Here is a 19,859-nt window from a genome sequence, read left to right as displayed (position 1 = left end):
TACACAGTGGACCAAGCAACATAGGCAAGTCTCACAGTTGCAGCAGTAGTTACTGCTGCTTTCTACTTCTAACCCTACCAGGAGCCACATCATGAGATAGCAATCTGATTTTTTTCAGCTTCTTGAGGTTTACTATTTCACTCATCTCTAGGGTCTTTCCATAGGCTGTTTAGCATAACTGCCCATAGTAAAAGAGTCTGCAAAACGCAGACAGGAAGAATTAGCACATCAAAAATGCCTTTCACACTGCTGGTAGCAGTCAGACTTGAAAAGAACATTAGGTGTATGATGAAAGAAAAGATACAAGAATACTAAAGAGATGTCGCACTACAAGTCTCTCTGCTCAAAAAAACATTTTCCAAGAGCACTACTCTACTGCTCATAATTACACTCATTGCTCTAACAACACTTAGAAACTAACAGAGCTGGCCATGTTATTCAGAGGATGACAAAATTATATTAAGTTGAAAACACATTAAGAGCTTGATTTGATAGTACACCAAATTCAGAACTACAACGAAAATACACATACCATAAGCTCACTGTGCTATTTCAATCAGAGCTCTGAACAAAGCACCACAGCTTAGGTTTCAAGACTTACATTAAAGTACGCTCAATATACAGCCTTACCTAGCCTGGTACACCACGCTCTTGTGTGAGGCTTGTCTGTCTTTCCTGCACAGACAGCAAACAATAGCAGTAACAGACTTTCCTAACGAACATGGGGCATTCCCTGACCTATGGCAGTTTCCCCAGCTGTAAACCACATCGCCTGTAATCTAACAAATAACAGGTTTACAGCAGTAAGAAAACAAGACATCTAACTGGCTCCATTTTAAGGATATTTCTACCTATACTAGGAACTGCACAGATCCACTACCTTTGCAATTTGGAAAAAGATTTGTTAAACTGTTCCTTGTTTCTTAATCGTATTACGCCCACATACAGTCATGCCAGAGCCTACAGGAGTGTCTGATGAGCCTCTGAAGTGATATGCAAGATAGGGAGTTCCTAAAGTCTCCACAGGTAGGCAAAAGACTTATCTATGCTGTCAAAAGTGAACATGCTTACAATAAGATTGCAAAATAACTTGCGAAGCAATTCAGGGTTTCATCCTTTGTATAACTGCCCAACCTATTTTTTCCATAATGAAACACAAGCAAGTGAAATTATAGGTTGCAAGGATATGCCAGGATTTTAACACAAGCACATTTTTAGAATTAAAAATATAGTTTACCCTCACATAGACATTATCACAGACTTCTCATTTATATTAAGTTCCTAACACTCTAGAGGATCCTCAGTTTTTCAAGTTCATTCCTATGGAAATTGCTTTGCATAAGCAAGGAAAGTCCAACAGGAGATTGAAAAGATTATTTTCAATGAGGAAAACCAGCAAACTTAATAGGGTTTCTCCTAAGTAGCTTAATTTGTGCTGTTTTTAATTTACCTGTGGCCCCCAGGACACCTATGCTTTTGAAACCTTGAATTTAGAAAAAAAAAAAAGTAACTATGTTTTTGGCTTGGAGAGGGAGGGTTCATCTCTGACTTACTGGTCATCATTTTCTTAAAACCAATTGCAAGTCAACAAGAAGTGTGTATCCGGCAACACAGCTCTGGAGAAGGGCAGGGAGTTTTAGAAGTGAATTTGCTCTGGTTTAACTCAGTCTCCATCTACATGAGATGTAGATGTCTCTATTGAGCGCCTCCTCCTGTGAGATGAGCTGTGAACCAATGCCCAAAACTCCCATTGACATCAACAGGCTGAAAGAAAGTGCAAGCAGAGCCCAGCAGTGCAGTTCTCATGTGAGCCAACATGGAGAGGTTATTCAGAGCTAAGGCAGAAAATCAGAGCCCACACCAAGGACAGCTGTGTTGTTGACAGCCGGGCTGGCTATTCTACCATGGCAAAGCTTGCTTCAAAACCAGTATTTCCTAGAGTGTTTACTCCAGTCACAGGCTTGGCCTTAAAAGCTCAGCCAGCTTCTGCCTATTGAACAGTAATGGCTGCTGCATTTTCAAGTCTTAGACATGCTCTGGGACAAGCTCCTTGCTTTCAGTCTGCAGTGGCAAAACTGGAGCACAAACATCCAGCATCAATAGTTAATCTACACAATCACATGACCACCCTGTTTCTGCTGTTTCCAAACCCGCACTACCACCTCCTTCCTTCCTTCTCACTCACAGGCAGTGACCCATGGGGAGACTGCAGGGTACAAAGCACACCCGTGTCACCTCAAACACCAGTGCCAAGCCATGCTCTCCAAGGTCCTACTTCAGAGATATGGGGCTAAGCAGTGCCTGTGGAAAGCAAAGGGAAAAACCAAGCTTTTGCTTTCCATTCCTTGCTACCATCACTTCTGTGCAGTGCTTTGAACAAGTCTCTTACCATCTGATTTTTAAGCAGTAGCAGCCTTGTGGGTGCTGACTTCTAAGATGCTGGTCACTTGTGTAAGTGCTTAAGCTGGCAATTCAATGCTTAGTGGTGGTGGTAGGGTAGGAACAAAAGAAAAAGCCTAACCTATCTCTTCCGCTCATTTCAGTTTCTTAATCTATATAATAAAGTCAGAAAAGCAAGCAGAGAACTGCCACCACCATCAGATGCTCTCTGGACTACATGAGGAATAACCAGCTTGGTTCTAAATAGGCATTTACCCTTTCCAGTCTCCTCAAGCTCACCTCACTGATCCTCTGAAAAAGTAAACTGTAAGGCTTTCTCCTTTTCAGAGAGATCCACTCATCTGCAGACCAAATACAACATGGGCAGTGACAGTATATGGTGAAGCTGCCTGCAAACTCCTTTTCTCCCCAGGCAACAATGAGATATTTGTATCACAATGAGCCACACGCTGAGGGAGGAGTGGGAAGGGAGAGGTATCTGGCCAACTCAACAGCCACACTGGGACCCAACCCAGGCAGCCCTTCTACTCCAGATACCAAGGCTAGGGGAGGTAAGGACAATCCAGCCTTATTCCAGAGAACAGCACTGTAGAGAAGGTCCTGACCTTCACTGCTAAGCAACATCTACTAACTGGTCTTGCTGGAAAGTATAAACAGGTTGCAGCAAAACTTCTTAATCTGCCAGGCCCTTGAGGCTACTTGGGCTGAATTCAGAGAGTAGGAAAGAGAATGTGCCAGCATTATCCTTCTGCACTGTACTGTGTCAAAACAAGAAACAGAACATCCTTTGGAAAACCTTCTTCAAAAAGGACCTGCAACAGCCAACACACAAGAGACAGAACAGGAATATGCTGCAGGATCGCCACCCTTCGGTATCCAACTCAGCACCCACTCTTTGACTGCCATTCACTCCACCTCAAATCACATTTTAACCAGTTGTGTTGTTGCTGCAGTTGAGATCTCTAGGTTTTGGTGAGTGATGTTTTTTGTGGCCTGCTGGCAGCCCACCATAAACCACTGCCAGTAGATATGGGAGACTGGGTTTTTCCTTCTACTGGCTCAGTAGGAATTATTTTCTGTAGTCCTTTCAGAGGAAAATGATAGAGGTCAAGACACCAATCTTGTCTATTCATGTGCAGAGATTCTGGCAGCCACTTTCAGGTGGGAAAACTCCCCCCCCCCCCCCCCAAATTTGCTCCCTCCAGGCCTACCTACCCCTCAGAGTCACACCAACAGTTCAGGCTTCACACAGTATCACCAGCATTACTCAGGACTTCTCCTTAAGTCACAACCCAAGGACACATGCCAGTGGTGCCCATATGCCCATTTGATCTCCTCTCTCTGGTCTGCAGCCAAAGAATCAGCTTTAGTCTAATACCTTCTTACCAGGCTTTAGAGCTTAAAGAAAAAAGAAAGACAGCAGGGTTGGGAAGGTAGCCAGCAAGGCTGCCAATCTAAATGATAAGCTGTTGGCTTTAACCTTAGGCTCATAATTTACTGCCACTGGTGCCAGGTGCTATATTGTCCCTTTGGGAATCTTAATACAACAAAATGACTCTCTCTAGCTCTGTTTCCACCCATTCTTACCCTCTTCTTCCCCTTCCTATCCCACAGATCTCTCTTGCCTTCAACACATACTCTCCCAAACCAGCCACATCCAATTTCCTTCCCTCATCTTCCTTTTCCTCAACCAAGCTCTCTAGTGCACTGCAAGTCACCCAACCTAATCCCCACTCTCATGATTCAAAGCAGCACCTCAAGGAACCGGGTTTCAGATGTTTCAGCAGATGTTCTAGCTACTGTCTTACACTTGGAGACAGCTCAGATGCTACTTAGGTTCCATGGTAGTCCAAATAGCTGTATTCACCAACATGCAAGCTCCCAGGAAAAGAACACAAAGTTACATGGCCAGGTACCCAAGTAAAAAGAGATAGATAAATATTTCCAGACAGAAGCGCTCATAGTGGCTCACTTGTCCATCTGCCCCTTGAACTGTTGCCCCTTTGCATGCATTACAAAACCAGATCAAAAATGCACTCAGGCAAACAAGGAAGGAAAGGATTAAGGGACAAGACTAGAAGTGTTTGGCCCTAGGAATGGACAAGTCAACACTCTCTGTGCCAGGGCTGACACAACGGTGGAAGAGGTCCAAGGACAGATGCATGATCAGAATGAAAGTCTGCCAGCAGCACACCTGAAAGGTGAACATAGTATCAACGGATGTCATGAGGCAGAACAGAATTGGAGCAGACTTGCACAGAAATTAATTCTCTATTTCAACAATATACAGAGAACATAGATCCTCACAGAGAAGCTGTTGATGTACGGGCTGGATGAGCAGACACCAAGGTGAGCTGAAAACTGGGTGAAGAGCTGAGCTCAGAGGGATGTGATCAATGGCACAAAGTCTAGTTGGAGGCCAGCAATTAGTGATGTACCCCAGGGATCAATATTGGATCCAGTCCTATTTAACATCTCTATTAATGATCTGGATGATGGGGCAGAGTGTACCCTCAGTAAGTTTGCTGATGACACAAATCTGGGAAAAGTGGCTGCCATCCAGAAAGACCTTGACAGGCTGAAGAAATGGACTGACAGGAACCACATGAAATTCAAGAAGGGGAAGTACAAAGTCCTGCACGTGGGGAGGAACAACCCCAAGCACAAGTATACACTGGGGGCCACCCAGCTGGAAAGCAGCTTTGCAGAAAAGGATCTGGGGGTCCTGGTGGACACCAGATTGAATGTAAACCAGCAACGTGCCCTTGCTGCGAAGGTCATTGGCTGCATTAGGAGGAATGCTGCCAGCTGGTTGAGGAAGGTGATCCTTGCCCTCTAATCTGCACTGGTGAGGCCACACCTGGAGTACTGTGTCCACTTCTGGGGTCTGCAGTACAAAAGCAGTATGGAGGTACTGGAAACAGTCCAACAGAGGGCCACAAAGATGATTAAGGAGCTGGAGCATTTACCCTATGAGGAGAGGCTGAGAGAGCTGGGAGTGCTCAGCCTGGAGAAGATATGGCTCAGGGGGGACCTTATTGTATACAAATATCTGAAGGGAGGATGGGGTCTGGTGCTCTTCAGTGGTGCCTAGTGCCAGGACCAAGGGCAATGGGCACAAACTGAAACACAGGAGGATGTTCCCTCTGAACATCAGGAAACACTTTTACTGTGAGAGTGACTGAGCACTGGCACAAGTTTTCCAGGGAGGTTGCAGAGTCTCCATCCTTGGAGATATTCAAAAGCTGTCTGGACATGGTCCTGGGCAACCGGCTCAAGGCGACCCTGCTTGAGCAAAGGGGTTGGACAAGATGACCTCCAGAGGTCCCTTCCAACCTCAACCATTCTATAAGAATGCTCTAACCTCTGTCATGGTGATTGATGCTGAAAGTTTAAGAATAGGACTAGATTATCCTACCTGCCTTGCCCTTGGCATTTACAAGGTGGCACCATGGCAGCAGGAGAGCCATACCATCAGTGAAGTGAAGACATAGTCAACTCAGTTGCCTCCTTCAGGAAAGGAGGAAATCATTACCCTTTCTAGGAAGCAGCTAGGCCAAGTTCTACATGGGTTACAGTTCTCATGCTCTGACTCATCCAGCCCCAGCAGCACACGAGCACTTCCATTACAGCATGTTTTTGCATGTATTAGCCATCCAGGGAACACTTAGGGGACAGAGAAAGAGAAAGAGATTTCTTCTGCCTAGCAGAGTCATAATTGCCTCCTCAGGGCAGGGTAGGGTTCCTCATGTCTTCCCTTGCTATTGAGTCTTTCTCTACCTCCCAGACAGCACCCTTCCTTCCCACCCTCCCTTTCTCCATCACTGCCAGACTACAAATGCATTAATCAGCAAAGCAGACATCAGCTGGGTGGCGCTGAGCCAAGTCTTTATAACAGACATCAAACCAGAAGAAAATATCTCCTCAGCTCCTCCAAAGGCACAAAGAATGAGACACCTCTACCATGCCCCATCACCCACTCACAGTACATGTCTAGAGTCCCAGAACCTCCTGCCACAGAACTGCATCCTTGCAGGCAAGTAGACCAGACAATCTAATCAATCATTTTCAGCCCCAAACGTTCTCATGCTAGGATCGCCTTGCAGCAGCCTGGCATAGCATTTGTTTTGCTGGCTGCTTCAGTGCCAAATGCTGGCAGGGGTGAGATAGACAGGGGTTTCTGTACTGGAGGAACAGCTGCTGTAGAATATTTCTGGGGGTAAAAAAATAAAAGCAAAATTGCAGGAGGTTACCAGAAGCAGGATTTCTCATTCTGTAATGGCGCAATCAGTTTCTGCAACAGTTTCCTTATTATATTGCTTCAAGCAGCACTCTACTGCGCCCAGGGACAAAGAACTTCTATGGCCCAACTTTTCACACCTGGGAGAGAAGTTCTGGCACTGGGCCCCTTAGGAAATGGTGTAAGCCATTACACTCAGCACAGGCCCCTGAACTCCACTCAGTCACTCTGGAGAGCAAGGCCCAGGGCAGAGACAGTGATGAAACTACCACCAGCACCAGCAGTGGGGTTTCCAGCACTCCCTCAGCACAGAGGCAAGTTCAGACAGGCAAACAGATGATAACAATTTTCAGGAACTGACAAGGCCTAGATTCAAATGGGAGGCCAAGAGGTGAAAAGGACTTGCAACCTCACACATTCTCTATCTGGAAGCTATTTGTCAAGTCCTGAAGAGACAGACAAGGGCAAAGCCCAGCTGTGCTGAGGATATGGAAACCTCACCCTGGAGCCATTAGCAGCCCAAAGCCCAGACCCCAGTGTACCAGGGGTCACACACTGGTCTTTGGTCACATGTGGCAAGTGGCATCCTGCAACCTCTGTGCAACCAGTATTGGCCCAAAGAAAGCTTTCAGTGCCGGTCACCCTACCAGGCCCAGTCCACCCAAAATGCCAGTATTCAAATATTCAGCAAAAGGACTGTTGGGCTTGACATTTCACAGCTGAGCCCAGACCAGGGCTCACACTGTACCCAGGCCACTTTCAGTGTCAAGCTGCCATGGTTTAAGCCCAGCCAGCAACAAAGCACCAGGAGGCCACTTGCTCACTCCTCCCTACCCCCTCCGTGGGATGAAGAGAAAATATAAAGAAAAGCTCATGGGTTGAGACAAGGACAGGGAGGGAGCACTCACCACTTAGGTCACAGGTAATGAACAGACTCAACTTGGGGAAAAAACAAAATCAATTTAATTTACTGCTAATCAAATCAAAACAAGGATAATGAGAAGTAAAACCAAATCTTAAAACACCTTCTCCCCACCCCTCCCTTCTTCCTTGGCTCAACTCCACTCTCGGTTTTCTCTACCTCCTCCCCTCCAGCAGCGCAGGGGAACAGGGAATGGGGGTTGCGGTCATTTCATCACACATTGTCTCTGCCTCATTGTCTGTCTTCCTCCTCAGGGGGAGGACTCCTCACTCTTCCCCTGCTCCAGTGTGGGGTCCCTCCCACAGAAGACAGTTATCCATGAACTTCTCCAGCATGGGTCCTTCCCATGGGCTGCAGTCCTTCAGTCACAGACTGCTCCAGCATGGGCTTTCCCATGGAGTCACAGTCATCTTCAGGGGCATCCACCTGCTCCAGCATGGGCTCCTCCATGGGCTGCAGGTGGGCATCTGCTCCCCCCCTCACCTCCACAGGCTGCAGGCGGACAGCCTGCTGTCTCACCACAGGCTGCACTGGCAGCATCCCCTCCTCCAGTGCACCTCCTCCCCCTCCTTCTTCACTGACCTCAGTATCTGCACAGGTGTTTCTTTCACATTCTACTCTCCTTTCCACTGCAGGCTTCCCTTCTTAAATCTGTTATCCCAGAGGTGCTACCACCATCGCTGATTGGGTCGGCCTTGGCCAGCGGTGAAAGCTTGGAGCTGGGAAAGCTTCTAGCAGATTCTCACAGGAGCCACCCCTGTAGCCCCCTCCCCTGCTACCAAAACCCTGCCACACAAACCAAGATGAAGTTCCACTCACCCGTCATGCACTGAAACTACTCATCCACTAAAGGGGTGCAGTGTCTGCAGTGAGAAATCCAAATGTTAGCACAGGATGTGTTTTTCTCTTCTGTGCTGGCCTTTTTCATCCTAGCATCTCAAAGCATTTTAAATAATGCATTAAGCCTCCATAAGACAATGGTATTTATATTATCTACTCATACATGCAGGCAAACCATGGCAGAAAGGTTTCACAACTTGCTCAGAACTACTTAGTGACTTCGTAGCGTAACTGGAAATACACCCATGTACCCAAACTCTCTGCCTTGTACTTTAAAATGATGCTTTCCTTACCAGCCACTTACCCACACATAAACGAGGACAATTTGGATTGCTCATTGTGCCAACCCAAAGCGGCTCTCCTCCAAGAGAGATCTCTTATGATCTCTCTCCCTGCAAATGCTGCACTCTGACCTCAAGCTGCTGAAAGATTTCAAAGGAGCTCCAGGCAGTCCCACTGAACAGCACAGGAAGATGGACCCTTTACTTCCTCTCTATCTGTTTACACAACATGCCAAGACCAATTAGTCCCATCTCCCGGGAACAAGCTCAGCAGCTCCAAGGAGTCTTTGTGACACCCTGGACTTCCTTATACTTCAGCTGACCCTTGCACCCCTGATGCCTTCACCTTGAGCCATCAAAGGATGTCCCTGCTCTCCTTGACCTTGTGCTCTCAGCATTGCCAAAAAAAGCCAGATCTGCTGGCTTAACAGGGTGGCAGCAGCCACAGTCTTTCTAGTACATGCACAGCCTTTGTTAAATAGTAAGTGACTGGCAGCCAGGCCTGTGTGTAATGATGCTGCTGTCCAAGGACTATGATCAAGGGGTGGCTGGGAGAGGGCATTTGCTGCAGTAATGTGGGTGTCTGCATAAGCCAGGGTATTTCTGCCCAATTAGGGGAAAGCAAGAAATCTTCTGAGCTAATTTTCTAGTCCTTTGGAGGAGTGAAGAAAAGCATGCATTGAATTGCCCTTGCTCAGCCTCAATAGGGAAGAGACTGAGTGGCCAGCTGACCAGCCAGGGTAGAAAATACACCCACCGTCCAAACTCATGGCTGGGGCACAAAAGGGCAGAATCACACTGCCCCATGAAGCTGGAAAGACATGGCCTGGCACCTAACCAGAGCAGGACTTTCTAAACCTGCTCCTGTGCAGGTTTAAACCTTTCCTGCTGAGGAAGGCTGAACTGAAAGGCCCAGATGGAGATTTCCATTTATCTACAGGCCATGGAGATAGAAGCACAGCAATTCCCTAAGCCCTGTAAAAGCACTCAGATTGCCCCCAAACCCACTTGTCTCTCCCAAATTTGCTCTCCTTCCTTACCAAAAGGCACCTGATCACTGGAACACATGAAGACATTTGGACACCACATGCCACTGATCCACGGCCTTCCTGCAAAAGCTGCCTTGTTTGTTCAACCCTAAGAATAGCTAAGCATCCCAACACAGAGCCACTTCACACCAAAACTCCCTGGACCAATTTTCCATCACCATCCAACATAGACAGGATTTGATGCAAAGGCAAAGCGCTCGGCTTCTCTTCATCCACCCCTGAGTAACCACATCATGCACTCAAAAGTGTCTTCTTGTCTCAGAACACATTTGCCTCTGGCACAAATTAATCTTGCCTGATACTGTTTGTCATCTGTCAGCTCCACAGAGCTGCAGGAATGGGAAGTAAGGCTCAGGAACAAGAGTGAAAATCCACATCTGCTGCTCAAAAAAAGCTTCCAACTCATCAAGCTTTTCAGCTGTATTCTCATGGGCAAGCACATGATAGTAAGGATAAGAATCAAAGCAAGAATAGCTTTATGTTCAGAGCCCAGATGAAGCCTTAGAGTAGCCAGTTTAATATTATCATTCCTCATTTGCATTGTTTACCTGACTAAAAAAAACACATGATGCCAAGTGCTGCCCAGGCAGTTAACACAAGGCATTTTTGTTGGAGAATGAAAACAGACCAAGAAAAAGAAACACCCTGGTCCCATTTTACAAGTGGGGAATTGAGGTACTGAATGAGACTTGTGCAGCTTCATACAAGTATTTTGTGGCAGAACTCAAAACAAAACCCAGATTTCAGATCCTGTCACAAGAAATGAGATCACTGATTTTAGCTAAGCTGATGGGAATCCAAATGTCAGTAGAAGACTGAATCTACAACATTATTATTTCTATCATGATTTTTGTAGCAGAAACAAGTACAGGTAGCAAGCAAGAAGTCATCATAAAGCTTCAAGATGTTACTGGTTGAAAATTAACCAATTAAAACTATAAAGATAATACAAGTGACCAAACACTGTTACAATACTCAGGCTGCATCTCACTTTATAGGTTTCCCTGCCAACCCCCCCAAAAAAGTACACTTTTAGATTAAAGCCACTAGCTGAATATCCTTTTTTTAATAACAGGGATTCCACAACCTAGAAGTGTTAACACCACCTATAGCAAAAATGTCATTTAAAAAACACACACCCACATCTACCTCAGATTTCAACTTCTTTTGCAAAAATCTTTGCCACAATTAATCCAGAAGTGTAAAGAGCAGATGGACCAGGAAGCAAATCATTCTCACAAGGCTTCCCAGAAAAACCACAACAGGTTGGAAATTTTATTTAAATTAGCCCCTAACCTTCACCAGCACACCCCCAAACGCACTGCTGAAAGGAACTTAAGGCAGACCAGGTAGATGCTATGCATGGGATCCAAGTCAGAGAAAGCACCTGGGCCAAAAGGAACATTTCTCCATTTACTCACATGCAGTTTGAAAAAAAGAAGTCTGGGTACAGGCTTACCAGCTTTCTTCTCCTCTCCTTAGGATGACAGACTAATTAGTCTGGCAGTATCAGCAGAAGATTTGGGTGATGTGAAATGCAAGACTGGGCCTTTTGAATGTTTTGTGAGCAGAAACTTGGCTAGAAGGGGAAGGAGGGGGTGAGGAAAACTGTACTAAACCACAAGTCTCTGCATTATGTATTCATGCGATGTATGCTGCCAGCAGGACTGAGAACAAGCAGCAATGTAATGAGGAAATGGAGGGGTCTCACTTTTATACATCCAGGAAAATAAAAACATAGTCCTTTCTTTTAGTGGATCCATCTTGTAGACTTAAAGGGGGTGTTTTTAGTGAGGTTAAAACTAGTACATCCAACCAGAGGCAGTGAAATTCTTCCCTAATGAGAGGAAATTCAGAACTGAAAATAACTGTCTAACTTACTGTAATTTACCAGGGTCAGCAGATGTCTGCAGATACTCTTTCAAACCGACACTACACCAGTGCAAGAACAACAAATAATGAAGAGCAACCTGAAATATGAACTCTACAGCAAGACCTTCTGAAAGAGAGGCACCAGATGGGCACTGTGCAGGGCAACCCACCCCACCGGTACCAGGCATGCCCCATTTCCCAGCCGCTGCAGAGATGAGGCAAACCCCTAGCATTCACACACCTCAGTCCCAGGTCCCTACAAAAGTCCTGCAAAATCAAGAGTAACTGCATCTAGAGCAAATTGTAAACAGTTTGTATTTGTAAACTGTTAAGAAGGTAAAAAGCACTGGTTTACATTGCTGGAAAACTCCTGGGAGTCATAAAAAGACCTGGGCTCAAGGAGGTGAACAAGTGTGGAAATACCTATTATCAAGTCTACAACCACTTTGATCACAAAGGTATTTTTTTTACATACCCCTAAGCAATTAATTTATTTTGGAGTAAATGGTATGGGTTAGATCATGGCAGCAGGGGTAACTTGACAAAAGTGAACTCCAGTGATTTTGTTCCTGTGTCATGGAACAAACCGGACAGTATGGGTGCTACCTTCCTAATGGGGGTAGCAAGAGAAGAGCCCAACTGTAGCAAGAGTCACTCAAGTAGCAGCAGCTTTACCTCTAAGAGAGGTATCTACATCTAGGCCTAGTTTATCCTAGACAGCAGAATTACCAGTTATGCCCCTGAAGACATGATCACAAGAAGCAATCCTATGAATTTACTGAACCCTGCCTCAATAACCCTTTTCCATCTTTGCTTACAACACCTCTCAAGCGATGCGGCTTTCTGCATATGAAGTTCTGCCTTACCTGCTGCATTTTTTCCAGGTCAAGGCTGGGCCTGCTGACCTTATCCCCGTATCCTTGTCGATGTCTCTTACAAGGCATGACTTGCTCAAGGCCTGCCCCAACACTTGTGAAGATTAAAGGTCTGGAGGCTGGGCTCCGCACCAGGGGCTGGAGTCTCTTGGGAGGGGAGGCACTGAAGAGCACAGGGCTTGGGCTGGTGTGCAGGCCATCAGCCTGCTCTGCCACAGGCCGGAAGGACATCGCACACAAGTTCTTCACTTCTTCATCACTGGAGGAGGTATTGTTGTTGTCGCTGCAGCAGGCAAGCCTGCTGACCTGGGACCACTTCCGCTTCTCAGCAGCAAACTCTCGGTTGATACGCTCCAGCTCCTCTTCTGAGCTGTGGCGGTCAAGGCTGGCATGGAAGAGGGCCTGAACCTTGCAGCATTGGTTCTCCTGGTTCTGGAGCTGGTTGGTGGCCAGAGGGGTCAAGGTACAATTCCTTCTTCTCTCTGGTGGGAGGAGAAGATAAAGGAGTGGCAGGGCAGATCTGTGTCCCACACCCTAATAAACTGGGGCTGCTTTCTCCTGACCTGTTTTTTTTTTATCTCCTCCCAAGTAAACTTCTGAGCTGTTTTCCCACCTTTTCTTCCCCAGAAGAAACACTCCCCAGCTGAATGCTTCCCTTTGGAAGTTTCCAGACCTTTGTTTAGACCTGACTGCTAAACATCCCCTCGCAAGCTGTCACCTGGAAGACTAGCTGCAGAGCAAGAACATGGACTTGCCGCCCACCTCATCCCCTGCACGTGAAGAAGTCATGATCTTACAAATGTGTTAGGCACTTGCCTCTAGCTAAAAACATTAAGTTCTAGTGACTAGTTCTCAAGGCAGAGGAGGCAAGTAAGTTACATTATTCTAAGCAGTATGTCTGTGGCTCAAATAGAGATCTGGTTTCTGGAGGCAGAAGTCCTCTTTCTATTACAAGGCTTGTCACATAGGAGAGCCTGCTTTCAGCCATAAGCTGGGCACGCTTTACCTGTTCTGCTGAGCTCTATGTTAAGCATGTGAAGCAGGGGTTTGAATTTTGATAGGACATGTCCTGTGGGTCAGGAATTTAACTTCTGCCTTTGCATAAGAATCCACTTGAATTTGGCTAAACAATGATAAAACACAGGGCATGTGCAAATGGCAGAGACTTAACATAGCTCAACAGATGCATTTATTACAGATTTCACCCTGTAGCTCTAAGCTGCTTCATACTAGAACCAAAAACAACAGCAGAGCACATGTCTATCAAAGACCCTCGCTAGAGATTCAAGAATAGGACTGCTCAATACCAACAGTACAGGAGGAAGGGAGCAAGCTAATCAGACAATGAGTCCAGGGGAATGAGGAAAGTGAAGGTCAAAACTCAAAATGGCAAGAAAGAGGAAACCTAGAACAAAGATGACAGGTGCACAAGCATAGAATAGAAGATAAATTTTTAGTTCCAGCTCTGCTGCTGGCCCAATTGTAGACCTTCTCTGCCCCATGTCGGCAACACTGGGGCCTTAACATGTGGTTAACAACTTCCATCTCTGGTAAGAAAAGTGTGACTGCAGCATCTGATAATACCAGCTTCTCCCTGTGAGGTCTCAAAGACTTCAAGGTGACTCATTTAATGCATCTGGTTGTGGTACACTGGGGACAGAGAAGGAGGCACTTCCAAGAACACAAGTGAAAAGCAAAATGGACTTCAGCTGTAGCATCCCAGGACCCTCCTATCTCATCCCTTTACCTCTGTCGATCTGAGCAAGTTCCTGGTTCTCTCCCTCAGAGTCATCGCTGTCCTCATCACTTGGGGGGTAGGAGATCTAGGGGGCAAGGAGAAAGAAAAGGCTTCATTGTGAACACTGATTACTTCCCTGCTGCTGCCCAAGCCACTTCCCCCACCCTCCCTCTCTCATATCCTGCAGGCATCCACCCCACCTAATCACACCACCAGGCTGTAGCACCTCCCTATATACACATCCTCATGTCCCAACCTCAAACTCCCATCGTATCCTCTTACTTGCAGCAACACAAAACACACAGCCTACCGCTATCTCTACCTTACTCCACCGCCAATACTTTCCCAAGCACAACAAACACACCCTGCCCTTAGCTACCCAGACATGCAGCTTATACCCTTCATGGCCTACCACATCATGTGGACAACTAAATTTCTGACTGCCCAAATAAAGACACATCCTGTCAACAGCACTATCATCTTGCAAGGCACCCACAAATGGAAGTTGCATGTTAACTTTAGCCATCCTATGTATGTACCCACACCTCCCCCTTGAAAGCACACACACATAAGCCAAAGAACAGACTCATCTTGCTTTCCTACACGACAGCTCTGAAGAATGTAATAGCAATAAAAGAAACAGGATTTCACAGAAATGCAAACAATAACATTATGCTGTCCCCACCAGCACAGAATCTTACAGTACCACTGAAGACCCTTAAATGCTCCAAGAGTAATGAAAATTCACATATTTTGTCTGTCAGGAATTTTCAGGAACGTTTGCTCTGGGTCAGCCAATGGACTTCATCAAACCACTTGCTGTTGTCGTGGTTTAACCCCAGCCAGCAACTAAGCACCACACAGCCGCTCACTCACTCCCCCCACCCAGTGGGATGGGGGAGAAAATCGGGAAAAAGAAGCAAAACCCACGGGTTGAGATAAGAACAGTTTAATAGTACAGAAAAGAAGAAACGAATAATGATAATGATAACACTAATAAAATGACAACAGCAATAATGAAAGGATTGGAATGTACAAATGATGCGCAGTGCAATTGCTCACCACCCGCCGACCGGCACCCGGCTAGTCCCCTAGCGGCGATTCCCTGCCCCCACTTCCCAGTTCCTATACTAGATGGGACGTCACATGGTATGGAATACCCTGTTGGCCAGTTTGGGTCAGGTGCCCTGGCTGTGTCCTGTGCCAACTTCTTGTGCCCCTCCAGCTTTCTCGCTGGCTGGGCATGAGAAGCTGAAAAATCCTTGACATTAGTCTAAACACTACTAGCAGCAACTGAAAACATCAGTGTTATCAACATTCTTCACATACTGAACTCAAAACATAGCACCCTACCAGCTACTAGGAAGACAGTTAACTCTATCCCAGCTGAAACTAGGACAGCTGTATACCCAGATACCCACTTACTCAAAACATGTTTGTCATGGTTTAACCCCAACCAGCAACTAAGCACCACACAGCTGCTTGCTCATTCCCCTCTCCCACAGTGGGATGGGCAAGATAATTGGGTCAAAAAAAAAAAATTCATGGGTTGAGATAAAGACAGTTTAATAGGACAGAAAAGAAAATAGTAATGATAATAATAATAAAATGACAATAATAATAAGAAGAATTGGAATATACACAATGCAATTGCACTGAACAAACTTGGTAGTTGCCTCTTGAGAAGGGTTGAGAGATCTAAAACCAAGCTTTTGTAGGTCAGATAGATCCCACTGCTGCTGAGTTTTCTACATAGAGGAAACCCTACTTACTTTGTTCCTAAAGTGACTTCTGTTCTGCTGCATAGAGCATACCTGGAAGTTATTAGATCAAACCTCTGAGCTATGCAGCTTAGTATGTGTCTCTGGCAATGGCCAAAACCAAGTAAGTCAAAGGAAAATGCAATACTTCAAAAGAAACCTTTCTAAGAGACAGTTCTGGAATAACATGATCATTGCAAAATGAGCTTTATTATTCCTTACACCTTTTTATTCATAACAACAACAAACATTCCCATCATTCTTAGCTGAGTCTCACAAGCTGCTTGCCCACAACAGAATTCAGTGGCAATAGGTTTCAAAAACTTACATGCTGTGGTTCCAATTTAAAAGTGTCTGATGTGCTGTGCTTGACTTTTATAGAAGGTAAGGCAGCATGCAACCATTACACTGATATGGACCCATTTCACCTCCACCACTGTTCCTAGGGAAATGTTCTTGGAGAGTTTCAGCCTCCCAGAGACCCAAAAGAGCAACTACGCTTAACTAGGTGCCTATGAAAGACACATGTAGCTGATGCAGAGAGACAGGAATAGTGAAGAAATTCTGACTGATACTGAATTTGACAGCTATTAAGTCAACACACCTATTTTGTGACAACCCTCCAGGATCATCTTTGGGGTTTTGTTCCTCCAAAAGAACTGTTGCCACCTTTTTTCTCCTCTTTTTTTAAAGCTACCTTTTGTCCTTCTATATTTATATAGCCCTTTAAGAAATCAGAAAATATTTTCCTTCCTTGCTAGTCTTTAAACTACTCTCCCAACTGTCAAATGATGAATGGGGAAAGTGGCACAGATTTATCCCCATTGCTGATATTCTTGAAGTAAACACAGGGGGTTGTTTTTCCCACCACAACTACAATTTTCTTGTACATATTCACACACATGTCATTTAATAAAAGGCAGCTGGCACTGAGGAACACTGCCAAATTAACAGACTTCTAGTTGTCCCCAGAACAGGTATAATACCTTGTTTGTGCCATATTAGTTCATAGAGGGGACAGCTGACACTGAGGTGCCATTGTGCTAGCTGCTGTACAGACAGACAGTGGTCCTGTCTTCATTACAAAAGCTAAGGCTCCAATTCTAACGCAAGAGGTACTGACCTTAGTCTGTGGCTCATTCCCACATAAAAGCCTTTCATTTGGACAGGGTTTTCAGTGAGGTTTAACGGCTCTGCATGGGAAACCTATTAGCTCCAGTTTTTGTACTATCTAAATTTCAATACATGGCATGGTGCTGCTTCCAAAAAAGAGGCAATGACATCTAGCACATGCAGGTCAGAGAGCTACTGCACAGTGTCACTGGCTTGAGATGCTTAAGACAGGAGTTGGATTTGAGTCAATGAGTGACATTTTGAAGGTCTTTGTCACTACCGGTCCTGGGCTTCCAAAATATTCACTCCTCCCTGTACAAGAGCAATTTTTCTAGCCCCTAGTCTCATATAGATAACTCTCCTCTGCAAAGTCCTCCCCAGTCCCACAGGCAGCCCAAGACTAATCCCCTGTGAGTTGCCTCGAACACTTCTCTATAGGCTTTGTTCAGAACACCTGCAAGAGAAAAGAAATCTCTTTCAAACAAGATATAGAGTCTGTGGATTTGGTCCCATAGTATATCCCAAAGAAATTAAAGTGGTAGGACAATATGAAAGGCTTCATGGAAAAAAGAGGCTCCCATGGTCTTGCTAATCATCCTCCTGATGCTAGCCATGGAAAAGTAAGCACCCGCTCCTTAACCAACTGCAATTTTTACGAGCAACATCAAATGCTTTCCAGAATCAAGGCAATTAGAGACACCTATTGAGCCACTCTTCTTGACACCCACATTTTCTTCTGGAAGAACAACATACCAGTAGCACACTTCGCTTAACATTCAGACTTGGTTTCTCCCATTATTTCCACTGGTGTCATTATACCCTTGTTCTAGACAATACCCTCAGAAATTAGGATATTTTCACAGTATACATCACAGGCTAACCATTAAAAAAAGCCTTAAAATCCAGCAATTGTGCATTTTGAGCATGAATGAAGTAAATAGATAAGACTCAGAAGTCACATTGCTTCTGATGTCCCATGACCTGCACTGTCTTTCAGAAGTCCTCTCATCTCTGAGCAAATACGCTCCTACTCAGTCTTCCTTCACATCTTTCAGACATCATCATTTTGCTCCCATTTGTCATTTAGCAAGGTCTTCTATTTTAGTATTGCTACATTCTCTTTTTATTAGTAAATCCTTCCACAAATTATAACCTGGTTGTGGGAACTGAAGTCTCCCAAGCTCCTATATATGAGACCCTAGCTCCCATGTTCCCTAACAGAGAACCATCATTCATAGCTGACTAACCATTAATCTTGCAGAGTTGAAATTTTACACATGAAACTCCTTGCCTTAATATACCACACAGGCAAAGATTAATGGAAGATCAAAAAAAGGATTGTCTATCTGTACGGATAACAAGAATTTCCAGAAACCATAAAGATATAGGGAATCAAAGACTAATGCTCTGACTAGTTGGAGATAAATGCTCTCTCCCTTGACTCTTCCCAGGCTTTAACAGTAACACCTTCCTCTCTTCAAAAGCATTCCACTAAACACAGCAGTACTGTGTTCAGGCCTCCAGCCTCCCTTGCACTGTCCCTGTCTTGTATTAGCCACAGATTTACTTTTGTCCGAGGCAGCACAGCCTTGTTTTCCTCACAAACTCAGGACTGTGACACTGCTAAAGCAGAAATCTTGATCTCCATGTCAAAGATACCATTAGAGCATGGCTTTATTCACAACATACAAATCACAGAACTGTTTAGATTGGAAGACACCTCTTGGTATCATCTAGTCCAAGCCCCTGCTCAAGCTGGGTCAACTAGAACTGGCTGCCCAGGACTGTGCCCAGTACACTTTGTACTTTAACATGCAAAATTAAAGAGAAGAAAATCAATTCACATAGATGTGTGAATGTTTACAAGCCATGGTATAAAACAAATCAGAAAAAGTACCGGTGCCCATCCACCATCCAGTCTTTCTTCAGGAAATGCATCGGATCTGAAGTTCAAAGACAGCAGCCTCCTGTTGATGAGGATCTCAGTCTTACACCTGGGTCCTTCAGCTCCAGCACCGGACATGCCTTCTGGCAGGCTAAGGACTCCTACCATGCCAGATGGAAACATGGACAAACTTCCCCATGCATTTGATTTTTGCATCAATCTCCAGTAAGAAAAGATGGGTTTGTGTAGAATAACCGGATGGTATTTAAGGAGAACTGAGTGTAAAGCTTATACCTTTGAGGGAGATTTAACATGAAAGACAAACTAGCAGATATAAGAAAAAGCTAGAGATGGAGAAAAATCTTTGCCGTTCTCATCACGCTGCCGCTTGTCAACTGAGTAATGATAACTAGCTCAGCCAGAATTGCCCAGCTCCTAAAGGGTCCTGCCACCCTTAAAGTACTGAAATACAGCAGACAATGAAAAAACCCCACCCTGTTAAAGTGGAGTTCCTCTTGGTTTTGCTTACAGAAAAGAAATTAACCTGCCATCATATGATCAAAAGTAATTACATTAAGAATCATCTGGGAGCTCACAAAAGAGAAGGGAATCTCACTTCCAAGGCAGAACAAATCTCTCCCAACAGGCTTCACTTAACAGCTGTATTGTTCTAAAAAACTTAAAACACCAACGGTGTGGCTTGGTGCAGTGGAGGGTGTGTGTGTGAGGAGCAGGTAAAGCAGAGATACAACTGACTACAGGCAACCCCTCATTCCCTGCTTGAATCGAGAATGCACGCAGGCTGGAGGGCATCATTCCCAATCTCCCTCTGGGAGGGAGGGAGGGAGTCTACCTCCAGGGAGGTGGCTTCCCCAGCAGCTGCC

The 19,859-nt window shown here is 45.2% G+C and overlaps 1 protein-coding gene across 6 annotated transcripts in view; it reads right to left on the bottom strand.

Annotated features, from left to right (window-relative positions):
* LOC115350070 overlaps positions 1 to 19,859 on the bottom strand; it is a 75,239-nt gene that overhangs the window by 41,433 nt on the left and 13,947 nt on the right. For 3 of the 6 annotated variants that reach the window (XM_041128392.1, XM_030035236.2, XM_030035237.2), the window contains exons 3-5: positions 14,227 to 14,302; positions 12,471 to 12,961; positions 8,382 to 8,425 (exon numbers count right to left, since the gene is read on the bottom strand). In XM_041128392.1, coding sequence (XP_040984326.1) covers positions 8,402 to 8,425; positions 12,471 to 12,961; positions 14,227 to 14,302 — 591 coding nt within the window. In that variant the 3' untranslated portion in view covers positions 8,382 to 8,401. The remainder of the gene's footprint in view (positions 1 to 8,381; positions 8,426 to 12,470; positions 12,962 to 14,226; positions 14,303 to 19,859) is intronic. The other 3 variants (XM_030035232.2, XM_030035233.2, XM_030035234.2) reach the window with 1 other exon arrangement.

The sequence above is a fragment of the Aquila chrysaetos genome, chromosome 13 (genome assembly GCF_900496995.4).
Source record: "Aquila chrysaetos chrysaetos chromosome 13, bAquChr1.4, whole genome shotgun sequence".
In the NCBI taxonomy this organism is placed as follows: domain Eukaryota; kingdom Metazoa; phylum Chordata; class Aves; order Accipitriformes; family Accipitridae; genus Aquila; species Aquila chrysaetos.
This window is presented reverse-complemented; position numbering and strand designations above follow the sequence as displayed.